The sequence below is a fragment of the Nannospalax galili genome, unplaced genomic scaffold, assembly GCF_000622305.1.
Source record: "Nannospalax galili isolate Female #2095 unplaced genomic scaffold, S.galili_v1.0 scaffold286, whole genome shotgun sequence".
Taxonomy (NCBI): domain Eukaryota; kingdom Metazoa; phylum Chordata; class Mammalia; order Rodentia; family Spalacidae; genus Nannospalax; species Nannospalax galili.
This window is the reverse complement of record NW_008359442.1, coordinates 3481000-3504322: the sequence shown is the minus strand read 5'-3', so window position 1 is coordinate 3504322 and position 23323 is coordinate 3481000. Positions and strand designations below refer to the sequence as shown.

The following is a 23323-nucleotide window of genomic DNA, read 5'->3' as shown; positions in this document are numbered from 1 at the left end:
TAATGAAAAGACAATATTCACGCAACATAGGCATAGAGGAAGGAGAAGAATTTCAGGTTAATGGTGTTGACCAGATCTTAAACAGGACTGTAGAAGAGAATTTCCTGAAATTAAGGAAAGACATCCTTATACAAATGAAGCACATAGAACACTAAATAGGCAGGATCAGAAAAGAAACTCCCCAAGACATATCATAGTAAAAACACTAAATGTACAGAACACAGAGAGGACACTGAAAGCAGCAAAAGAAAAACAACAAGTCACATATACAGGAAAACCATCAGAATTACAGCTGACTAATCAACACAAGCTATGAGTGCCAGAAGAGCCTGGACCAAGATATTTCCAGTTCTACATGACAATAGATGCCAATCCAGAATACTTTACCCAGCAAAAATTATAGTTGAGGGGGAAGGAAAAATCTTCCATTACATGAAAAGCCTGAAAGAATACATGTCCACAAAATTAGCCCTTCAAAGAATACTTGAAGCAATACAAAGGAGAAAGAAACAACTACACCCCAGGGGCAATGAAGGAAAATAAAGGTATAACTGAGGAAACACAAAGTTAGACAGAGAACACAAACAGCAATCAAAATGACGGCAACCAATACACACCTTTCAATAATAACCTTAAATATCAATGGACTGAACTCCCCAGTCAAAAGACACAGGCTAAGTGAATGGATTAAGAAACAAAATCCAGGGCTGGAGAGCTGGCTCAGCAGTTAAAAGCACTGACTGCTCTTGCAGAGGACCAGGGTTCGATTCCCAGCACGACATGGCGGCTACAAACCGTCCTTAACTCCAGTTCCAGGGGAATCTGAAGCCCTCTTCTGATCTCCACAGCATTGCATGGCACGGGCACACTCACATACATGCAGGCAACACACACATACATATAAAATAAAAGTAATAAAATATTAAAAAGAAAAAAGAAAAAAATCCACCTTTTTTGCTATCTGCAAGAAACCCATCTCACCTTCAAGGACAGGCACTACCTTAAGGTGAAAGGATGGAAAAGAATATTCCAAGCAAATGGCACTAAGAAACAAGCAGGGGTTGCAATTCTACTAGCTGACAAAATAAACTTCAAAGTAAAACTAATCAGAAGAGATAAGGAGAGCTCACTAGCTCACTGACAAGTAAGAGGAGAAAGTGAAGTCTGTATGAGGGCCCATGTTTTTTTCTTTACCTTAATGAATGTTTTCATAAAGTAAAAATAAATTAACAAAAAATTTTTTTGGTCTTTTTGAGACAGGGTCTCCCTGCAGTCCCAGCTGTCCTGGTACTCACTATGTAGACCAGGCTGGCCTTGAACTCACAACCTGCCTGCCTCTGCCTCTGGAGTCCTGGGATTAAAGGCGTGCACCACCACGTCCGGCTTCCTTGCTACTTTTATAAAATGTTTTTTTGGGGTAAATTTTATAATTTAGTTCTTAGGTTATAAAGTTGGGATTGGAACAAGAAGAGCAATAAACATCACTGAGAACAGTGGCTACAGCCTCCCTTAGAAAAGTGAGCTCCCCCCCCTTGCATGTGTGTGGTGTGTGTGTGTGTGTGTGTGTGTGTGTGTGTGTGTGTGTGTTTCTAGGTCTAAAATCCAGGGCCCTGTACATGCTAGGTAGGGGCTGTGCAACTGAGTTACATCTCCAGGTCCAGCATGTCTGTCTAGATACAAATTGCATTATTTCAAGAGGGAGAGTGGTGGTGCTGCTACTGCTGCTATTTGGAAGTGTAGCTAAATGTATGTATACACATGTAGACTACCAAAAAGGTGGCTTTCTGAAGACAGTGGATTAGAAGTCACGGTCCATTCTGAACCTCCTTTCAGCATGCCCTTTTACTACACTCTCCAGTTTTCCTTGAACGCAAGGTTATAAAAAGATGCAAGTTGGAGCCAAACAGGGTGGCGCATGCCTTTAATCCCAGCACTCAGGAGGCAGAAGCATGCAGATCTCTGTGAGTTCCAGGCCAGCTAGGGCCACAGGAAGACCCTGTCTCAAAAAATCAAAATAATAAATAATAATAAAAGATTAAAATAAACAATTTAAAAAACCCCAAAACTCCAAAAGTTAGAATTTTCATTATTTTTATTTCCAAACTTATTTTAAAAGTACATTAAAAGCATCAGAAATACAAACCTGGCCTAATGGTTAACAAAAGAACAACCATTATAAAATGTTTCAGCTGGGTGTGGTGGTGCACGCCTTTAATCGCAGCACTCGGGAGGCAGAGGCAGAGGCAGGAGGATCTCTGTGAGTTCAAGGCCAGCCTGGTCTCCATAGTGAGTTCCAGGACAGCTAGGGCTACAGGGAGATCCTGTCTCAAAAAGACAAAAAAAAAAAGTTTCAGAGACACGTACTTTGTACACAGGAAAGCATCAACAGAACAAACTGATGTACTCTGCAAACCAGTCATATTCAACCGGATTCTCATTCCTCTGAGTTCTCATTTTAGCCCTTTTAAGGAGACAAGTTACATATGTTTGTCCATGTCAATACGGCCACTGTACAGGGATAGACAGACATGTGACTTATAAAGAAACAAACACATCTCTATATATAGTTAGAAAGGGAGCCGAGAATTTAGCCCACTATGTATTTCATGCAAATTAATCAGCAATTTTTCAACAAACATAAAGAAACCGAATACCTTCTATGTACATGCTTCATTTTCTTTATGCTCAAATATGGGCCCCATGCTGGTCAAATCACCTCAGACTCAAAGGTCATGCAGGAAGAGCTGACATTTAAAATCTTACAAGCAGTGATTTTTTTTTTTTTTTGAGACAGGGTCTCCCTGTACCCCCAGCTGGCCTGAACTTGCTGTGTAGACCAGACTGGCCTCGAACTCACAGAGCTCCTCCTGTCTCTGCCTCCCAAGTGCTGGGATTAAAGACGAATGCCACCATACCCAACTACAAGTAGTAATTTTATAGCTTTTTATTAAGTCTCATTTTAAATGTCTACTCCCCCAAAAGAGATAAATATACCTTTAAAAATGTGAACTATCTTCTTGTTATTAATTACAAACTTGTTTGCTTATAGAACCAAATCAAGGTTTTCAATTAAGACAAAACTAATAATTTGCTAAAATTCTTCAAATGGTTTTGGGAGAGGATATTGGATTTCTTAACTCATGGGTGTATTAATGAGATCAATGCTGTGTTAAAACCATAAAAGCACAGATGAAAGAGGTAATCGTGACTTTCAAAAGTAGTATTCAACTAAGAAAAAAGAGAATGGACATGTTATAAAATTCAGTATCAAAAATGAAGGAAGGGAGAGAAGAGAGGGCGTTAGGGAAGGAAAGAAGAGGTAGGTGGGCCAATAGGCCATTCCCACAAAGTGAATGTTAAAGCCTTACCCTCCCATTTAAATTGCAGAAACAGTAATGACTAGTGAACTCTGGAAGGTATTGTTGCTGGATGGGGCTGAACCTAGTTCTGGTTAAAAATCTACTCTGTTGTCTCTTACCATCTCCCATGAGCTTGGTGTTTGGGAACAACACTAAGGGGGGGCACTAGGAGCTGAGTGCTATACTCCAAAGGAACTTTCTGCTCTTTGTACCTTCTGATGTGCAACAAAGATGCTTAAATATAACAGTTGTAAAGGTACTTATTTTGAGTCTAACAGTTTTCCAAAGTTCTAGTGAGTTCAAACTCTGTATGATCAAAATACTTTTACATAAAAATATGACTTCACAGTTGTTATCCTAGGAATCATCTAACAGTTAGAGTTCCAAAGTTCTAGTGAGTTCAAACTCTGTATGATCAAAATACTTTTACATAAAAATATGACTTCACAGTTGTTATCCTAGGAATCACAGAGTACATAATAAAACTAGCTTCAAGTGTAAAAATACTTAATATAGTTGCTCATATCTGTTTAAGATTAATGGGAGAGATAGAAAACAGTTAGGGGCTGGGGATGTAGTTCAGTGGTAGACTGCTTGCCTAGCATACATGAGTCCCTGGGTTCAGTCTCACAAGACAAAACAAACCCCATTAAATATTTAGTTGAAAATATTAATAGATCACTTTGAGAAATTTTTTACCACAGTAGTATGTAAAGAAAAAAGCCATTTCTAAATAGTTATGTGAATACTGTCAGGTAGCTGGATACTACACTCTTCTCACACAGAAGGAAAGCCTAAGTCAAAACTCTCCCAATTACATCTCCATGCCTTGTTAAACAACAATGCACACCATCTTCCATAAGCAACAGCCTAAGCTGATCACACAGGGCCTGCTCCCCCTGAACAGTGCTCCTTTACTATAGAGGGGTCCTCATCACTAGTAGAATGCTCAAATACAGCCCTGAAACAGAGCAGTTCACTGGTAACAAACAAAGGAACTAGACAACTATTCAAGTGTTGCAAAACAATAAGTTCTATAGTAAGGAATGATAATAGCCATAGCTTTATATGTTAGGTGACTCTTATAAAAAGATGAGTGGGTGAGAATTTTTGCTAAGGACAGAGGTATAGGCAATATATCTAATATTCTGCTTTAACAGTGTTACTTATTTAAATCAACCCGCCACCAAAAAAGTATATTGTTTTCTATTTCAGTACTTCAAAGGCTCAAATTTCACATTTTTATAAAAAATAACACTTCAGAAAGATTTTTTTCAAACTTCTTTTTAAAAAATCCACCTAATACATACTCTGAGGACCTGTAACACTGACTCAAAGGGTTGTAATCAGTAGATTTTCTACTTAACATAGTAGAATCATCATTTCTGGCATCTTCTTAGAGGTTTAGTACAAAAGATTGGGTTACAAGTCAGGGTAAAAATCTAAATAAACTTTTACATCAAATCTTAAAATGTCAGGAAACTACAAAGCAAATCCAGATGCTAATGTTCCAGACAAAAGAAAATCCAAAAGTCAACTCTTCAGTTGACTCTTCAAGTTTTGATATGCCACTGACCTCAAAATCTTTTAGAGTCCATCAGTATTAGGGACAAAAAACTGGCACAAGATTCACTGGCCGTGACTTTAAACAGAGGGGACAGGAATCTGCTTGGCTGAGGTGCTGTCATATTCCTGCATTAAGTCGTTAGTGGTGTGGTAGTGCATGGCAATGTAGGAACTCGCAAAGCCAAAAGAGTTTACTGGCTGTAAGATTCCAGGGCTGCTTTCCTCTGGGGAGGGGCTGCTGTTGTAGATGCTGTAGTAAGGTTCAATCCGAGTGTTGATGGGGGTCGAGCTGCTCTGACCACAGTGTTGGTGTCCTGCAGAGATTTTGGGACTTACCACACTTTCCTTTGAATGACTTGGACCACAAGCCTGGTCCACAAATTTCTTCTGTGGCTTTGGAGACAGCATGTAGGCGGAGTTTGTTTCATGATGGGAAGATTTGTTTCTGTTGACTTCAAGGTTCCCTTTTCCCATGGCTCGAAGACGAGTCTTCTGTTTGCAGCAGAGAAAGCCCAGGCCTATGTACTGGAGGCACCACAGCCCTTTCCGCCTCAGTCCCGCACTGTTCCGAGAATATATAAAAGGGTTTAATCCTGACTTGAAAAATATCAGAGTGAATCCAAATAGTTCAAACTGGTAAAGGAGGAAGCTCCCATTGTCAGACAAAACCACCTGCAGCAAGGAAATCCCCAGTGGAAGACAGCACACCAGGACCGACAGCACGATGATCACACAGGTGACCACGGCTTTGGAATCCTTGGCAGTGGACAAGTTGATGGCTGACACCAGCTGGAGTCGGTTGGCTGCAGAGGTCGGCAGCTGGCTGGGACTCTTGGTGTATCCATGAGTCTGAACGTGCTGCAGTTTGTTGTAATTCTGGTTCCTGTACAGGGCCGGCACGGTGCACTGCACGGGCTCTCCACCCCCCTTCACAGGGGCCCCCACGAAAGGTTGTGGTCTGGAAGCATCAACTGTGATCACAGGAGGGCACTTTCGGACTTGAGCATTCTTCCGAAGGGTCTGAGCAATCATGATGTAAGAGACAGACACCACAGCAACACAGAAGGCAAAGTCGATGACATACAGAGACAGAATGGCTTTCCCTTCTCCAGCCATCAGGCTAGACATGGGGAGACAGAGGTGGGACTTACTGGTTCTCAGGGTAGCCAAGGTGGCTAGGGTGAAACTGGTGGCCCAGAGAAGCAGGGTGAGGAGCAAGATGCAGGGGAAGGAGGCCGTGCGATTGGGCTGCTTCCCCAGCACCATCCGGAGCCTGTGCAGGGCGATCACAGCTACCATCTTGAGGGACATGATGATGAAGCCTGAACTGGTGAGGTGGAAGGTGAAGCAGAAAGCATCTGGGATGCCACTGGCTGAGCTGAAGAACAGCACAAAGGTGAACATGGGGGCTGTGACACCACAGATGAAGAGGTCGCAGAAGGATAGGTTCAGGATCATGAAATCAAAGTTGGTTCTGAATTTTCTGAAGGCTGGATCAAAGAAAGACAAGAAGACAATGAAGTTCCCGTAAGAGCCCAAACAGAAGATGACAGCGAGCAGAAAAGTGCAGGTGACCAAGGTGGCTGTGTGGATGAGGTCTTGAAGATCCTGGAGGGAGGTGCTGTTTCCTCCCTGTGAAGGAGGCAGGTGCAGTGAGGTGGCATTGGGCGCATTCTGAAGGGGGGAAGTCGAGTTCATCTTCAGAGAGAAGCGTCTCTTCCTTTTGGTGTCCAAAAAGAGAAGCGTCTCTTCCTTTTGGGGTCAAAAAAAAAAAAAAAAAAGAAACTCAGCAGGAAGGGAGTCAGGACCTCAACTCACAGACGTGTGACATGTGCCAAAAGAGGCCCAAGGTCGGTAAGCCTGCACACAAAAATGTACACCCAGAGACAGAAAGGATTAAGACCACAGTGATCACATTATTTTTACAAAAGTATTAGACATTTTCAGCTCTACTATTTTGAAATTTTAAAATATTTTTTAATTTAAAAAAATCTTATGTCTATGAGGTTGAAGAGGACATCAGATCCCCTGAACTAGAGTTATGGATAGTTGCTAGTCACCATATGGGAGCTGGGGACTGAACCTGGGTTCTCTGCAAGAGTAGCCTGTGCTTTTAACTGCCCAAGCTCTATTATTTTAGAAAGTATGCTTCTTCACAAAGTACAACACAGAACAAACAGTCCAAACCAGGCACTGGAGATACATGGGACCATAACTTCTCCATTGGAGGTACTCCATCTGTGTGACTACAGTCCCATGGGGTTGCAGGGAGCTACGGACACTGAGGAGAAGAAATGAATCTAGCTGGGGGAGGAGCCGGGAAAGGATAAAGGGGGTTTTGGTGAGAAGCCAGCTGGGCAAAAGGTAATGGGCAGGGAGAAGAAAGAACATTCTGGGAGAAGGGGAATACATCTTTACAGCAGAGGGACTGAAGCAAACAGCGGCTGTGCTTGAAACATAAGCAGGGGTATTGTTGATACATAACGTTGCCCTTCACTAAACTCCCATAATTGCTGAAAAGCTCATTTCTTTATTTCCAAGCATGTCTTTCTTTTTCTAGCTTGAGAGTTCTTGGCCAATTTGAATACCCTCCTTTGGGGGGAAAAAAATTCCACTGGGGGGTGGAGCTAGAGAGATGGCTGAGGGGTTAAGAGCATATATGCTGCTCTAGCCGAGGACCCGGGTTCAGTTCCCAGCACCCACATTGTAGTCGCAACTGTCTGACTCTCCAGTTCCGGGGGTCTGACATCTGGCTTTCATGGGTACCAGGCACATAAGCAGTACACACACATACATGCAGGCAAACACTCATAACAGTCCAAAAAAATCTAAGGCCAGAGCATGGTGGTACACGCCTTTATTCCAGCACTCAGGAGGCAGAGGCTGGTGGATCTCTGTGAGTTCAAGGCCAGCCTGGTCTACATAGTGAGTTTCAGGCCAGTCAAGGCAATATAGTGAGACCTGTCTCGACCAAACCAAGCCAAATTCCATGTAGGACTACATTTGTGAAGGAGGGAAAAGAAAAAAATCAAAGTAACAAAAGATGTCTGGAAAAGATGTCTAGAATTATATTTGTAATTTACAAGGTGCAAAGCCACCTCTTCGGGGTCTGCAGATGTAGTATAATGGTAGAGCACCTATCTTCCAAGCATACAGGAGGTTTGATCTCCTGGCACTACATGCATATACTCACACACACACACACACACACACACACACACACACACACACAGACACACACACTCATACATACAGACACATATACAAACACACACACACATATATACACATACACATTTATGGGGCTGGAGAGATAGTTCACAACTACTCTTGCAGAGGACCTGAGTTCTGTTCCCAGCATCCATGCTGGGTAGCTCATATCCACCTGTAACTCCAGCTCTAGGATATCTGACGTCCTCTTCTGGACTCTGCTTACACTTCACTCACCTGCACATTCCCACACACAGACACACACACATGCATAATTTAAAGATAAATCTTAAAATAAAAAGCATCACGAGCCAGGCATGGTGGTACATGCATTTAATCCCAGCACTCAGGAGGCAGAGGTAGGTGAATGTCAGTGTGTTGAGGCTAGCCTGGTCTACATAGAGAGTTCCAGGCCAGTCAGTACTACATAGTGATACCCTGTACCCTGTCTCAAAAACAAACAACAAAACAAGCAAAAGCATCATTATGTAAACTCTGTTAGTTACCATTATTCCAATAGGGATATTCTCATTATCAAACAGGAGGCATGTATTCCTGCATTCATTCACCAGTTTACATTAATCAGATGTGCACCTTAGGCTAGCATTATGGAGCCACTGAAGGTGCATACAAGATTAAGAAGCATACTGGGGCCTGGAGAGATGGCTCAGTGGTTAAGAGCACTGACTGCTCTTGCTAAGGACCCAGGTTCAATTCCCAGCACCCACATGGCAGCTACAACCCATCCTTAACTCCAGTTCCAGGGGCATCCGAAGCCCTTTTCTGACCCCTGCAGCATTGCACGACACGGGTCCACTCACATACATATAGGCAATGCACTCATACACATAAAATAAAAATAAAATATTTTAAAAAAAACATCCTGTTCAAAAATAATCTTCCTGCTCCTTCATTCTTCCCATAATCTTTTTTCTCTATCATGCAAGGAGATGTAATATACACTCACACCAGTCTTCACTGTTTCCAACCTCAATGACCTGTGCGGCCTGGTGTTCTTCCTGCTCCCACAGATTTCAGCAAGGCAGACTACATTCAGAGCTATTCTCTTGACAACTGGAAAGCATTTGCTTTAATCCAACATTTTAGGGATAATCAATGCACTGGGGAGGTCCAGAGCCCATGATCAGAATACTTAAGTACCAGTTCAAGCTCGATCCCAGAGGCCTCAGCTCTCAACCCTTTAGTTGCTGGATCAGGCGGCACAGAGCAGGCCGGGTCAGTCAGGGATTACTGGGGCTCCAAACAATAGCTATGGGCTTTCTAGAATAGAAATCATTCAACATGTACAGCTATGGTAGTGAGAATCCAATAGATATCAGTCCTGGGAGAACTGTATAACTCTGCCTTTTTTCAAGGAAGAAGATAGCCTCTTTCTACATCTGAAATAGCTATATGCTGCAGATCATACATGGCAGTGAATTTGTCCACTGCAAAGTGAAAACCAATTTTTTTCCTGTATTTTCTTTAAAATAAGTTCTATGGGAGAGAAAAATATAAATCCTGAACTTTGGTTTATTGATGAGTAGAGTCAAATAATGGCGACAGCTCTTACTGTTTCTAGTTTAAGACATCTGTTTCTGAATTCCTTTCATAGCTTTATAATAAAAAATATGTTTTGAATGTAGGTGAAAAATTGCTCCTTGGAGTTAATTTATGAAGAGAAGGAAAACTCCACTTGAGGAGGCAGTGAGGAGAGAGATTCTAGTGTAGCAGCCTCCTGGGCTGGGCTCCCAGGCAGAAGTTTCTTTGAAGTGGAGAAACAGAGGAATGAAGAAAGAAAGCAGGAGTTGGGTCCAGGGAAATTAGAGGGATAAAGATCCTGTAATCAAGTTGCTAAGAGAAACAAACTGGGTACTAAGGAAGTAGAGTGATGGAAGTTAGGAAGACTCCAGGCTAGAGGTGACTGGCAAGTGGAAAATGAGATCTTGAAGCACCAGCATTAATTAAGAAGAGGAAAAAAAAAAGATGATTTGAGCCAGGTGGTGGCATAGGCTGTAATCCCAGCTACTCAGGAGGCTGAGACAGGATTGTGCTTAGTGGTAACACATTTGCCTGGCATGCATACGGTCTTGAGTTCAATCCAGGATCGGAAAAAAAAAAATGGAATTATCATGGGGGCAACTTTGGGTAGTATATTTTTTCAATTAATTTTTTTTCAATTAGTAAATACAGAATTTACTGGGTGTGGTGGCGCACGCCTTTAATCCCAGCACTTGGGAAGCAGAGACAGGTTTTTTTTTTTATTTTGATATATCACAGTGAAAGATTTATCGTCCTCTTTTTTTTTTTTTTTTTTTTTTTTGAAAAAAAAAAAAAAAAAAAAAAAAAAAAAAAAAAAAACCCAAAAGCAAAAACAGAACTCCAGCTGGGTGTGGTGATCGATGCCTGTAATTCCATTACTCAGAGGCATAGTATGGACAGAAGGGTCTCTGAGATCCAGACCAGCATCAGTCTCAGTATCTGTTTTACTATTTATGATGTGTCAGGTACTAAACTACTGAATCCCCTTAATATCGACATCACTACTTTGAAGATGAGGAAACTGAGTCAGTGAGAGATAATTCAGCCAAGTGGCATGGCTTCCATATGAACTAAGCAGTTGCCCCTCAGAGCCCACATTCTTCACCCCCCCACACACACACAGGAGGAGAGAAAGAGGGGGAGGGAGGGAGGGAGAGAAGAGGGAGAAGGGGAAGGATAAAGAGAGGGGCCCCTGGGTCAAAGCTAATATTGGCAGGTGTCATTTATTGGGTGATTACTACTTGCTAGACCTTCATACAAGAGGCTTTACATAAGATATTAAACTTTATTTCACTCTTACAATAGACCTAATGGAGATTTTAAATTCAGTTCCCAAGTGAAAGTTTCTAGAACACAAAATTCTAATCTGTCTATATGTGACACATTACCTACCTACCTTATCTACACACACCACACACAATTTGACATACCCCTTGGCAAACCTGATATTTACAATTCCTGTATAAAATAATTAATTGCAAGTCTTTCCTATTAGGATAACTAGAATAAAAGATGCATTCAGGGGTTTGGATGAGAAGAGATTTAAACAGAAGATAAAATAGAAGAAAAGGCTTGAACATAGAAACTTCACAACAGTAAAGGAAATGGAAGAAAAGTCAGCCCAGGTTTCAGTATTAACACCTGGCTCTTTAAAGAAGAAATAAGCTGGGTGTGGTGATACACTCTAGAAGCAGAGGCAGGCAGATCTCTGTGAGTTCAAGGTCAGCTTGGTCTACATAGCGAGTTCCAGGCTAGGTCAACTGGGGCTACAGGGAAGCCCTGTCTCAAAGAAGGAGGAGGAGAAGGAGGAGAAGAAGAAGGAAGAATAAGAATAATTAAGGGTCACAATTTGGAACAAGTTATGATAACAGAAATATAAACCTCAGTGATTTGGAGGGAAGTCAATACCTGTTTACTATTCCTAAATATTACTGAAGGTCTTTCCAATGCAAGTATACATATTACTTTTTATCTCTGGGGTCACAGACATGTCCTAGAAGATGCAAACCATATCAGAGAGATTTTACACTTTTTTTTTCACACTGAAAGTGTAAATCCCTAAGAGAAGCCCCATGGCTTAAGAATGGCCATTCTAGCCAGGTAGAAGTTCACTGAGATGCATAGAATGGGGTGGGACTGGGCAAGCGTTTGCTTAAGTGGCTGCCTTAACCTAGCTACATGAGGTTTCTATTTGAGTTCATTACAAGAAACTGATTTCAGCCGGGTGTGGTGGCGCACACCTTTAATCCCATTACTCAGGAGGCTGAGGCAGGTGTATCTCTGTGAGTTCGAGGCCAGCCTGGTCTACATAATGCGTTCATGGCCAGCTGGGGCTACAAGGAGACCCTGTCTCAAAACAGACCAAAGTGGGGGGGGAGAAAGTAATTTTATTTTATTTATTTTATTTTTTGGTCTTTTTAAGACAGGGTCTCCCTGTAGCCCCAGCTGTCCTGGAACTCACTGTGTAGACCAGGCTGGCCTCGAACTCACAGAGATCTGCCTGCCTCTGCCTCCCGAGTGCTGGGATTAAAAGCATGTGCCACCACGCCCAGCAAGAAACTGATTTTAAAAAAATAAAAAAATTTTAAGTTAGAACATTAGCTGTGAAAAAATATTTATTGTATTTATTTATTGTATGTGCATGTGTGTGTGTGTGCCTATGTCTACACCTCTGCCATGAGTGTGTGGCGTCCAGAGAACTTGTGGAATTCCTTGTTTCCATCACATTGTTCTCAGGGACTGAACTCAGGTCCTCAGGCTTGGTGGCAAGTACCTTTACTGCTCACCGGTTTTAAGCATGCATATCAATCACAATAAGCAGGTTGTAGTGACAGACACCTGAGAGGCTGAGGCAGGAGGATCATGAATTCAAGACCAGCCTGGATTGCAAAAAAAAAAAAAAAAAAAAAAAAAAAAATTCACATGCATCAATCACTATTAAGGAGGAGGGAACCTGAAATATCTAGCAGAAGACCTAGAAACTCAAAACTTACTACCTAGTGGCTACTTTCATTAAGATGTGTGAAAAAAAGTGGATGTGGGGGCACAAGCTTGTGTAATCCCAGCACTCAACGGGGCTGAGGCAGAAATTTGCCCTGTGGGAGACCAGTCTGGGCTTTATATCAAGACCTTCGTCTCGAAAAACAAAACAAAACAAAACAAAAAACAAGGTGTGAAGGACTCCCTAATCGTGTGTTGTTTTAATTTTGGGGGGCAAATATTAGAACATTTATATGAGATTTACAAGTTAACTCACTACCTGGATTATTCCAACTAATTATTTTCCCTCATAGAGTCTCAAGTGTCTTTACAGCAGGCGTTTTTCGAGCCTGCCTCTCACACTGAACAAGGTTCTATGCTATTATCCCCACCGATTCGTATTGATGTGGAAAACCTCTGGGAAGCTAGACAACTTGCCCAAGGTCAGTAAGAATCAAGCTAGCTTTAGTTAGCTTATTTGTTCCAAGAGGTTGAACTAGCCCTTGAAACCGCTAGCAGCTGTCCGGGTGGGAAGACCTAGGTCACTGGAAAGAGGGATGAGGAGAGCCCTAGTCTATCCAAGGATCGAGTGGAGTGGGAGACTGGAGGTCGACGCCCCGCCAATGACTGGCGGTGGTAGGGGCTCCCCAGAGTTGAAAGATGGTGGCAAGGAGGGCCTAGACGGGTGCGGGGACGCCTGGCAGAGCCTCGGAGGAGGGCTGATGGGGTCTGGGGCTCGGCCACGGCATGGGCTGTGGGCTGGAGTCCACCGGGCCAGCAGAGCCCCGGAGCTTCCCGCAGGCCGCGCCGGAGCGCAGGTGCGCGGCCCGCCAGGCCCAGCTCAGCCCCGGCCCGGCCGGCTCCGGCTCCGGCTCCCGTTCCCGCCCCCGCCGGCCTCCGATCCCGATGGGGTCGCTCACCTGCCAGGGGGCCGCAGCGCCGCCCCTCCTCCTCCATCTCTCAGCCCCGACCCCAGCTGCACTCCGCGGCCCGGATGCTGCCGGGCTAGAGGCATCTTCGCCATCGCCGCCGCCTCCGCGCATCCCGGGAGTCTGGGCGAGAGGCGCAGTCACCGAGACAAGGGCGCCGCCCCTCCCTCCGACCCGGGCCGCCCCGCCTGCCCTGCACCCTCACCGCCTCCCTGGCTGCCAGCGATGCCCGCGGAGTGGGACCCAGGCTCGCAGACCTGCGGTGGCAGCAGCCCGAGCCGCCCGCGGTGGGCAGCGGCTGGTACGCACAGCGAGGCGCCTAGCACACCAGGTAGAGAAGACGGGAAAGACAAGGGGCGCGGGGCACCGCAACCCAGTCAGCCCTAGGGTATGGAGCCGCTGGGGTGGGGTGGGTCCGAGGGGGTTCCCAGCTCTCAGGCCTGGGTCCCACCGCAGGCCTCCGTGGAGCAGCCCATGTACCGGCTTTTAAGCTGGCCTGCGTGGCTTCTCATTAGGCTGTCACTTTGCAGCATAGAACTTAAGTTCTAACAGTTTAAGACACAGCGTGCCTATGTGTCTTAGGCATCAGTGATCCTACTGAGGGGATTCGGCATAAGGGAGTTAACTACGGGGGGGAAAATGTAAAGTAACAAAAAACCGGGGCTGGAGAGATGGCTCAGCGGTTAAGAGCGCTGACGGCTCTTGCAGAGGACCCGGGTTCGATTCCCAGCACCTACAGGGCGGCTACGAACTGTCCTTAACTCCAGTTCCAGGGGAATCCAAAGCCCCCTTCTGACCTCTGCGGCATTGCACAACATGGGTGCACTCACATACATACAGGCAATACACTCATACACATAAAAATAAAATATTAAAAAAAACCCCACCACACAGCCAAGAAATCATGGGTACTGAATATTGCTGAATGTACAAATCTTGAAAAGCAATGGTGTAATATATCCAGCCAGGCTTATTGTGACAAAGACAACAAAAAATTAAACTAGACTCTACTGACCTCCACGTGTCTAAAACATTGTTTCAGTTCGCCTCATCTAATAACACGTTACTTCATGCTTTGGCCTCACCATACATGTTAACTCCCTCAGTATCCTACTCTAATTTTAGGATCTTACTACTTTTGGAATCTCCTAGGTAGCTATTTAGAAATAAGAGAGTGCTATTGAATGTCCCTTCTTTCTGCTGGCACCAGAAAACACAGGGATTGATTCCATTCAGGTGAAATATTTTGTGGTGCTGTTGCTACCACAATCTCCATTTTTGGCTAACAGTTTTTCTGTATAAGTACAAACTACTACTATCAAAGATTTGATTTTTCCAGTGCTATTTGTTAAGAAGCAGGTGTAAGAGCTGTGTAATTTGTAAAGCAGATATTTTAACACAAGGAACGTCTATGCTATCACAATTCTGTTTAGAAAAAAAACAAGAAAAATTTCCAACTAATTTCCATGTAAATTATACACCACTCGCCAACATTTGCAATGCATCAGTTCTAATATAAGTTGTCAGTAATGGTAACACTGGGCCCTAGAAACAAAAAAAGACTCATTAGCATTTAGAGTGGAAATTCTGACTCAAATTGTATGTCTCGCCATATAAATTAACTACTGCCTGTCTAAATTCCACTTGAGCATATGAGATTACAAAAAGTTTGGGCTGGACTACTGTCATCAGTGTTACACCTAGGAGTGAAGGAAACACCCTCAAAGTGAAAAAGACAAAATAAGACCTTAGTTGTAAAGGATCCCAGGGATTGAGAAGAGGAATTTAGGACTCAAAGATTCATGATTAGTAAGGGCTATTTGGCAACACAAAATAATTCATACAAAATAAACTAGTGAAACCTGATTGATTTGGATAGAACACTTAGTATAATAAAAAGGAAAATCCAGGCTAGAGTAAGTGGTTAAGTCTGCTGCTCTTGCAGAGGACCCAGGTTCAGTTTCCTGTACCCACATGGCTGCTAACAACCATCTGTAACTCCAGTTTCAGGGGATCCAATGTCCTCTTATGGCCTCTGTGGGCATTGCACACAGGGGTACACTTACATGCATGCAAAACACTCATATACATAAAAAACCTAAGATTTAAAAATAAAAAGAGAAATCCACAAATAATCAGAGCTAACAGTATGCTAACATGTGATTGGGTTATAAATCTCCAGTGAAATCAGCATTCCAGTACAAATCAAACACAAATTCACACATGTCCACTTTTGAGGAACCCACACATCAAGGCCATTAAAATGTTTACATTCACTGGGCACGGTGGTGGTAAACACCTGTAATCAGGAGTCTGAGCTACAGTGAAATTCTATCTTAAAGTCTCAACCTAGCCAGGAGTGGTGGCGCACACCTTTAATCCCAGCACTCAGGAGGCAGAGGCAGGCAGATCTCTGTGAGTTCGAGGCCAGCCTGGTCTACATAATGAGTTCCAGGACAGCTGGGGCTGTAAGGTGGGGCTACAGGAAAACCCTGTCTCAAAAAGACCAAAAAAAAAAGTCTCAACCTAAAAATCTCATTCCTAGGAACTGCCCTAAGAAAAGTATTAAGGTGTGAAAATATGCATTACAATGTGTTCTGCAGGGGAGAATATGGAAAATGTCAACAATGGAGTGATGCTCAGAAACAATCCCAGAAGTCCACACAAGTTCTTTTTTGTGTTAGAGACTGAATTCAGGGGCTTTGCCATGCTAGGACAAGCCCTCTATCAATGAACTTCCTCCTAAATATGAAATACAATTTGCAGTCTTTATTTTTCAAGGGATCCATTTACGAACTGAAGATTCTATCTCACAACCTCAAGGGCTTTCCTCCTTTCCTTCCTCCTCACCAAAGCTCACAGAAATCTTTGGCTTTTCCCTGCCCAAAGACTTTCCAATACTGCCTGCCTCCCCACCCCACAAGTCACTGCCTCTATTAAAAGTTGTATAGAGCATGAACTTCGTTATGTACCACATATCCTAAGAACTGCCTTAGATAATATCAGCCACTCAATTCTTTTCTCTCCCTTTCATACTTGTGACCACTTAAAGTAAATAATTTCATAATTTGCAGTACAATCTGGGCAAGTACCAAGGTAATAAGCAGCAAACCTGATGTCAGAGTCACCTTGGGAACATGCTGGGCACCCAGATTAAAGTACTCTGCTTTGAGGTTTAGAATAGGTTCTAGAATCTTGTCTTCACTAGAGGTTCTCAATCCTTGATGGACCAAGTCAACATAGAGCTTCTTGTTTTGAGAAAAGGGTTTCACTGTAGCCTTCCTGCACTTGGTAGGCAGAGGCAAGTGGATCTCTGTAAGTTCAAAGCCAGCCTGATCTACACAGTGAGTTCCAGGCCAGCTGGGGGTACAGGAGACTGTCTCAAAAAGATTAAAAAAAAAAAAAAAAAAAAAAAAGTTGCTGATGCAGCCAAAGGAATTTTAATTAAGGAACATACTGAGTGCCTAGTACCTTTTAACAAGATCCCCTAATAATTCCAAGTACATTAAGAGAATCAACTATCAAGGCTATCAGAGCTTTTTTGTTTTGACAGAGAAGTTCACCTGTGCTATTTAATACCTGTTCTATTTAATGTGGTAATCACTAGTCATACATAGCCAATGAGCACTTAAAATATGCCCGGGGAGCCTGGCTACTGTATTCCACAGGGCAGATTTAGGCGATTCATTTTGGCCAAAGTAAAGTAATTCATAGATCCAAACCTAAGCAAGCAAAAAGAATCCACAAAGATTGCTGCCTACAGAACTGTCTTCTCTCAATGAAGACAAAAGCCAGGCGTTAAAAACAATCAATTTATTGGGATTAAACTAGATACACAATTGAAAGAATCAATTTGGCACTACTCTATACAGGGATTATTCCTGTGTTTGCTGACAGTCAATACTGTACCAAGACCTCTGCTGTACTTAAACTGGGTCATTCAGTGGGTAGATACTAAAAAATATACTGTAGTATTCCTTTAAGGAAGACTGTACAGGGTGTATCACAAGATGACATTCATCAATTTGTGAATTATTTCAACCTAGAAGATAACCTTGCACTCTATAGAGTTGCAATAGGCAAATTTAGAGATGCACACAAAAAAGGTACATAAAAATCCAGACATTCTAGTGATAAATGAACTTAAAATCCCACATTTCAGCTTTTGTAACATGAGAAAATAATTTAAAGACACAAAAAGTGGCATTTAATAGATACAAAAGCCCCAAATCACTATAATAAAGAGCTGCATGTGAATCTTTACAAACCAGTCACACAATGGTGTCATGTAAAGGCTGCATCTGGACAGTCTTGCCAATGCTATCTCTACAGTTTATACAATCGTTTACATTTATGTAACATATTAAACAAATACCAATTCCTATTAGTCTCAACGATTCTGCAGGCAGAGAGAGAGAGTAATCAAAAGAGAAAAAATTACAGAATTTCCACAAATATAGCAATCTTCCATTTATGTGTAACAGATTTCAAAGTGTGTGTGGGGTGTCAAACAATATTTGTGAAGAATATAGGGTAAAAAGCAACCAGTCAGGGTAATCATTGTTGTTGTTTATTTTTAAAATCACACACTGCATACACACACAACAATCAGTCTAAAATTTATTCGCCAAACCCCCAGTTTTTCAGCAATTGGCTCTATTCAGCACCAAAAACTCCAGTCTGTGGGAAGCACAGACTTCTGTGACTTGGCCAAGCAATCCATCAGGTAACAGGTTAGTTTCGAGACTTGCCCTCTTTGATCCTTTCTTCTTCATGGTTCTCCAGACATAAGGTTGTCAAGGCTTCAGATTTATGGCCCATGGCCCTACTATCATCTAAACCGAACAGCCGTTTGGGAAGAATTCAAAATAATTTGAGATGAATGAAATGACAGGACCTACATTACTGATGAATATTCTCCATTCTAAGAAAATTGTTTTCATAATGAGTTCCTAGACTGTTTGGTCTTGATGCCATGATCATATTGGGTTATTTGTAGTCTGAGACTTTGTGACTCTGTCAGATGTCTCAAAGAAAAAGTGATCAGTATTCTGGGAACACTTCAGGACAAGTTAGGAAATCAAATGGCAGCTGAGAACTGTGGAACACAGACTAATGAGGCCAAACACAGAAGCCACCAAAATGACAAGAGCTCAACAGAGGCTGAGTTTTGAAACCTGCAGAGTCACCACAGATGGTACCTGAGGATCTGGAATTTTTGATGAAACGAGCCCCAAGTGAGGACTAGTCATCTGTATTAAAGAGAATAAAAACTGTTAGATAACAAGACACTTAACTCTAAAAACCCAACCAATGAGGTTTTCCTTCTTCTCCCTATCCTTGTCTGTACAAAGATTTCTTGGCCCTCCCTCTTTACAGAAAGGTAGTAAGCACTTAAGGACCCAGAATAAATGTTTTCATGACTGTGTAGAATCTAGAGTCGCAAGGACAACCCAAAATGTCTCTCAGAAGCCAACTCAGACTACGATTTCTTTTCTTTTACCTAACTATTCCCAGACTACTATACTATTCATTCTATAAAAAAAAAGGTAGTCTCATCAATTCTCTGCCTAATACTGCAAACAAAAAGGCAAAAAAATAAAAATAAAAATTATATGGGAGCTTCTTTCCACCAACCATAGAAAACACCCTATTTACTTATCTACTGAGACAGAATCTTGCCATATAACCCAGGCTGGCTTCAAACTCTGAGTTAGCGGCGTGTAAAGACACACACCTGTAACACCTGCAGAAGCAAGAGGACAGCAAGTCCCAGGCCAGCTAGGGTTACATAGTAAGCCACTGCCTCAACAAAACAACCAAACACACACACACACACACACACACACACACACACACACACACACCCTCCAAAAACCCTCTGGGTGTATACCACCATGTTTATTTATTTACTTCAGTGCTGGGAATTAAACCCAGGGCTTTTGCTAAAAACGTGCTCTGCCACTGGGGTATACTCCCAACCTCAAAAATTGTGTTTAAGAACAAATAGGTGGGGCTGGAGATGGCTCAGCAGTTAAGCTCTTGCAGAGAACTCAGGTTCAATTCCCAGCACCTACACGGCAGCTAACAACTGTCCCTAATTCCAGTTCCAGGGGATTCAATGCTCTCTTCTGACCTCCATGGGCATTGTATGACATGGGTGCACTTACACACATGCAGGCAATACACTCATACACATAAAATTAAAATAATAAAATTTAAAAAAGAACAAATAGTTAGAAGTGGAGAGATGGCCAAGAATAATGGCTACTCTTGCAGAATTCCCTGTATGCACATAGTAGCTAATATCTATCTGAAACTCCAGTTCTGGGATCCGATGCTCTCTTCTGGCCTCCATGGACACTGCATGCATATGGTACACTTCCTAGTACTCAGGAGGTAGAGGCTCAGGCAGGGGAGTCACTCCAAAGTTAAGGCTAGCTTGACCTACATAGCTATCCTACCTCAAAAAGTCAAAACCACACCAGGTATAGTAGCACACATCTTTAATCCCAGCACTCAGGAGACAGAGGCAGATGGATCTCTGTGAGTTCAAGGCCAGCCTGGTCTACATAGCAAGTTCCAGGCTAGCTGGGGCTATGGGGAGACCCTGTCTCAAAAAGTCAAAACCAACACTCTCTCCACCTCCTCAATCACCAGTGGAATGAAATCTGCCTGAGGATGTCAAACTCTAACTTACCCCTCTATGCATAATAGCATGGTGACACAAGGAGATCCGTGAGGACAAGCAACTGGTCATCGGTGAACTGCTGCTTGTGTTCTTGCCAGTTGTCATGGTGTGTCCTTCGGAAATTGGATAAAGTCTTTTTCACGGTCATCTGTAGAGTAGTATCAACATTCTTTACTTCCACTAGATTAGGAAGGATGGAAGCTACAGAATTCTCTTTTATTTTGTTATCAAATGATCTCAAATATACACAGGAGCAATGTCTCTACAAGACTTTAATTACAGAGTAAACTTGCCCTGGCTTTATCAAAGCAGCAAATCAAAGTGCATAGGAAGGCCAGGCGTGGTGGTACACGACTTTAGTCCCAGCACCTGGGAGTCAGAGACAGGCAGAGCTCTGTGAGTTCAAGGCCAGCCTGGTCTACATAGCTGGGGCTACAGGGAGAGCCTGTCTCAAAATACAAAAAAGAGAAAAAGAAGTGCATAGGAAATTATTTTTCAAGAGGTACAAATAAGCTATTAAGGAACACCTTATAATACATTATAAAATATCATGTGCTATTTGAGCTGAGAAACTGGTTCTGGAAGTTGGGTAGCCCTTGACCCCAATTCAGAAACAGACATATTTGTCAAGTGTCCTCTAAGGCCCTAGTCTGGGAATGGCCTGGGCTCTCTAACCCTGTGTCAGGGAGGAGAAAACAGCAAAGCACTGTGTCCTTGAGAACAGCTAGAAAGCTAACCATTTCCAATAGAGGTTACTACTGTGTATCACAAGATGTAAAAGTGCCCATAGCAGGGAACGAAGAGATGGCTCAGTGGTTAAGAGTACTTGCTGCTCTTGCAGAAGACCAAGGTCTAGCTAGTTCTTTGCACCCATATGGTGGGGCTCACAACTGTTAACTCCAGTTCTGGGGAATCTGGGCACTCTCTTCTGGAACCACACACACATGGTATACATACATTCATGAAGGCAAAACATGATGCATATAAAGTAAAAATAAGTCTCTTTTTTAAAAAGTGCCTAAATAGGAAAGAAAAGTTGAAAGTTCAGCCATCACAAATTCATCTATGGGAAGTTCACCCACGGGAAGTGCATCCATGGACAGAAAGTTCCATTGGGGATTCCTGAGGCCGAATTCAACATGCCAGTTTCTGTTTGATGAGGTTCTCAGTATCTGTTGCTATTTGTTCTTTTACTAGGAAGCCCGGCCTGAGGAGTTACTCTGCTTTGCCTGGGACTCTATTGGGAACTCCAGCTGGTCATCTTAAAAGGGCTTCCCCAGTGGATGTCTGTTTGTTCTCAGCACCTGATTTGACAATGTTTTGTTATCTATATCCATCCATCCACCTGCTACTTGCTATTTATTCTTTTACTTTGGCTTGCTGGGTATTTAATAAACTCATTCAGAATAAAAAAATATATAGTTCATTCTCAGGACTATACAGAACATACCTCAATAGGCTGAGGATCGTTCAAATGTGCACTGAGATTCATAAGAAGCTGGGGCATCCAAGTGGGAACATCATAAGGGCTAGAAAGAACACACGCACCAAGTCCGAGCACACCAGCATGACGCTTGACCAACTCTGAAAGGAAAAGAGCAGATGTATCTTTTTTTTTTTTTAACAGAAAAGCATATTTATTAACACACTCAGAAGCAGAAAGATGATATATATACATATATGTTAAATTAGAGTTCTCTTTGGACAGGTTTAGGCAATGAAAAAGAAACATTTGTTCCATTACAGGTAGCCAACAAGTAATGAATGAAGTTTCAGTTAAATATAGCTGAAAAAAATCAGTTTGTTAATTTTGCCCAATATTGCTAATAATCTGATTAGTTCAAGAATATTTTTTTAATCTTTTTAAATATTTTTTTTCAATTTTTAATAACTACATGATTAGAAGAAGCATTTAATTACAGTGTTAACATATTCAGATGTATCTTTTACAGTGAAGTAAATTTTCATTCATGCTAGATGTACTTTCAGGGTACATATTTCTGCATTGAAAATAAATTTATAAGCACACATGCACACACACACACACACAAACTTGCTTTCTGAGATTGAACTAAAAACTGTAAGAATATTTAAGACATTCTATATCTGGGGCTAAGGAATGGGTTAAGTGCTCAGGGGTTAAGTGCACTGACTGCTTTTGCAGAGGACCCAGGTTCATGATGGGTAACAACTGTCTGAAACTCCAGTTCCAGGGGATCTGATGGCTTCTTCTCAATTCTGCAGGCACTGCAAGCATGTGATGCACTTACATACATGCGAGTAAAATGCACACACACAACATTCTAGGGTTAGACAGATGGCTCAGGGGTTAAGAGCACTGGCTGCTCTTGCAGAGGACCCAGGTTCGAATCCTAGTATCCACATGGCAGCTAACAACTGTCCTTAAATCTAGTTCCAGGGGATTGGATACCCTTTTCTATCTTTCACAGACATTGCAGGATGTGAGTGCACTTACATACATGCAGGCAATACACTCATACACATAAAATAAAAATAAGTAAATCAAAAATATATATATAATTCTTGGGGCTGGAGAGATGGCTCAGCAGTTAATAACACTGACTGTTCTTGCAGAAGACCAGGATTTGAATCCCAGCACCCACATGGCAGCTAACAACTGCCCGTAACTCCAGTTCCAGGGGATCCAACAGCCTCTTGTCTTCGGATTGCACAACATGGGTGCACTTACCTACACTCAGGCAATACATGCATACACATAAAATAAAAATTAAATACTTAAAATATATATGTAATCTTCCAGTAATAAAAACTAGAACACTGATAATATAATTGGTATTAACCATATGACATAACTAAGGTTCTAATGTAGTCAGGCTGAAGAGCTTCATATTCTAGCACTTTGACCAAATTCAATGAATTTCCCATTTCTTCATCTTCCCAGGTCTTTTGTATTTTCTTGGGCTGTACTTAGCAATGACAAGGTCAGATGTTTCTTTGTAGTCTCACTTAAATTTCCCTTTAAACATGATACAGTAGTACTGCACCTGGCTTATGCTCAATTACCT

General features: G+C 42.3%; 2 protein-coding genes across 3 annotated transcripts in view; both read right to left on the bottom strand.

Annotated features, from left to right (window-relative positions):
* Window positions 1–3732: 3732 nt before the first annotated feature.
* On the bottom strand, window positions 3733–13756 carry Gpr75 (G protein-coupled receptor 75). Of its 2 annotated transcripts, none has more exons than XM_008823017.3 (2): window positions 13577–13756; window positions 3733–6645 (listed from the first exon to the last, which is right to left on the bottom strand). In XM_008823017.3, exons 1-2 carry the CDS (start codon window positions 13678–13680, stop codon window positions 5004–5006), a joined length of 1746 nt encoding a protein of 581 aa, XP_008821239.1. In that variant the 5' UTR covers window positions 13681–13756; the 3' UTR covers window positions 3733–5003. The 2 variants fall into 2 exon arrangements, with proteins under 2 accessions (XP_008821239.1, XP_017651069.1); XM_017795580.2 differs by having other exon boundaries at window positions 3733–6415; window positions 13577–13736.
* Window positions 13757–17383: 3627 nt separating this feature from the next.
* Psme4 (proteasome activator subunit 4) overlaps window positions 17384–23323 on the bottom strand; it is a 116867-nt gene continuing 110927 nt past the window's right edge. The window contains exons 45-47 of the mRNA XM_008823016.2: window positions 21727–21860; window positions 20286–20424; window positions 17384–18837 (exon numbers count right to left, since the gene is read on the bottom strand). Coding sequence (XP_008821238.1) covers window positions 20290–20424; window positions 21727–21860 — 269 coding nt within the window. The 3' untranslated portion in view covers window positions 17384–18837; window positions 20286–20289. The remainder of the gene's footprint in view (window positions 18838–20285; window positions 20425–21726; window positions 21861–23323) is intronic.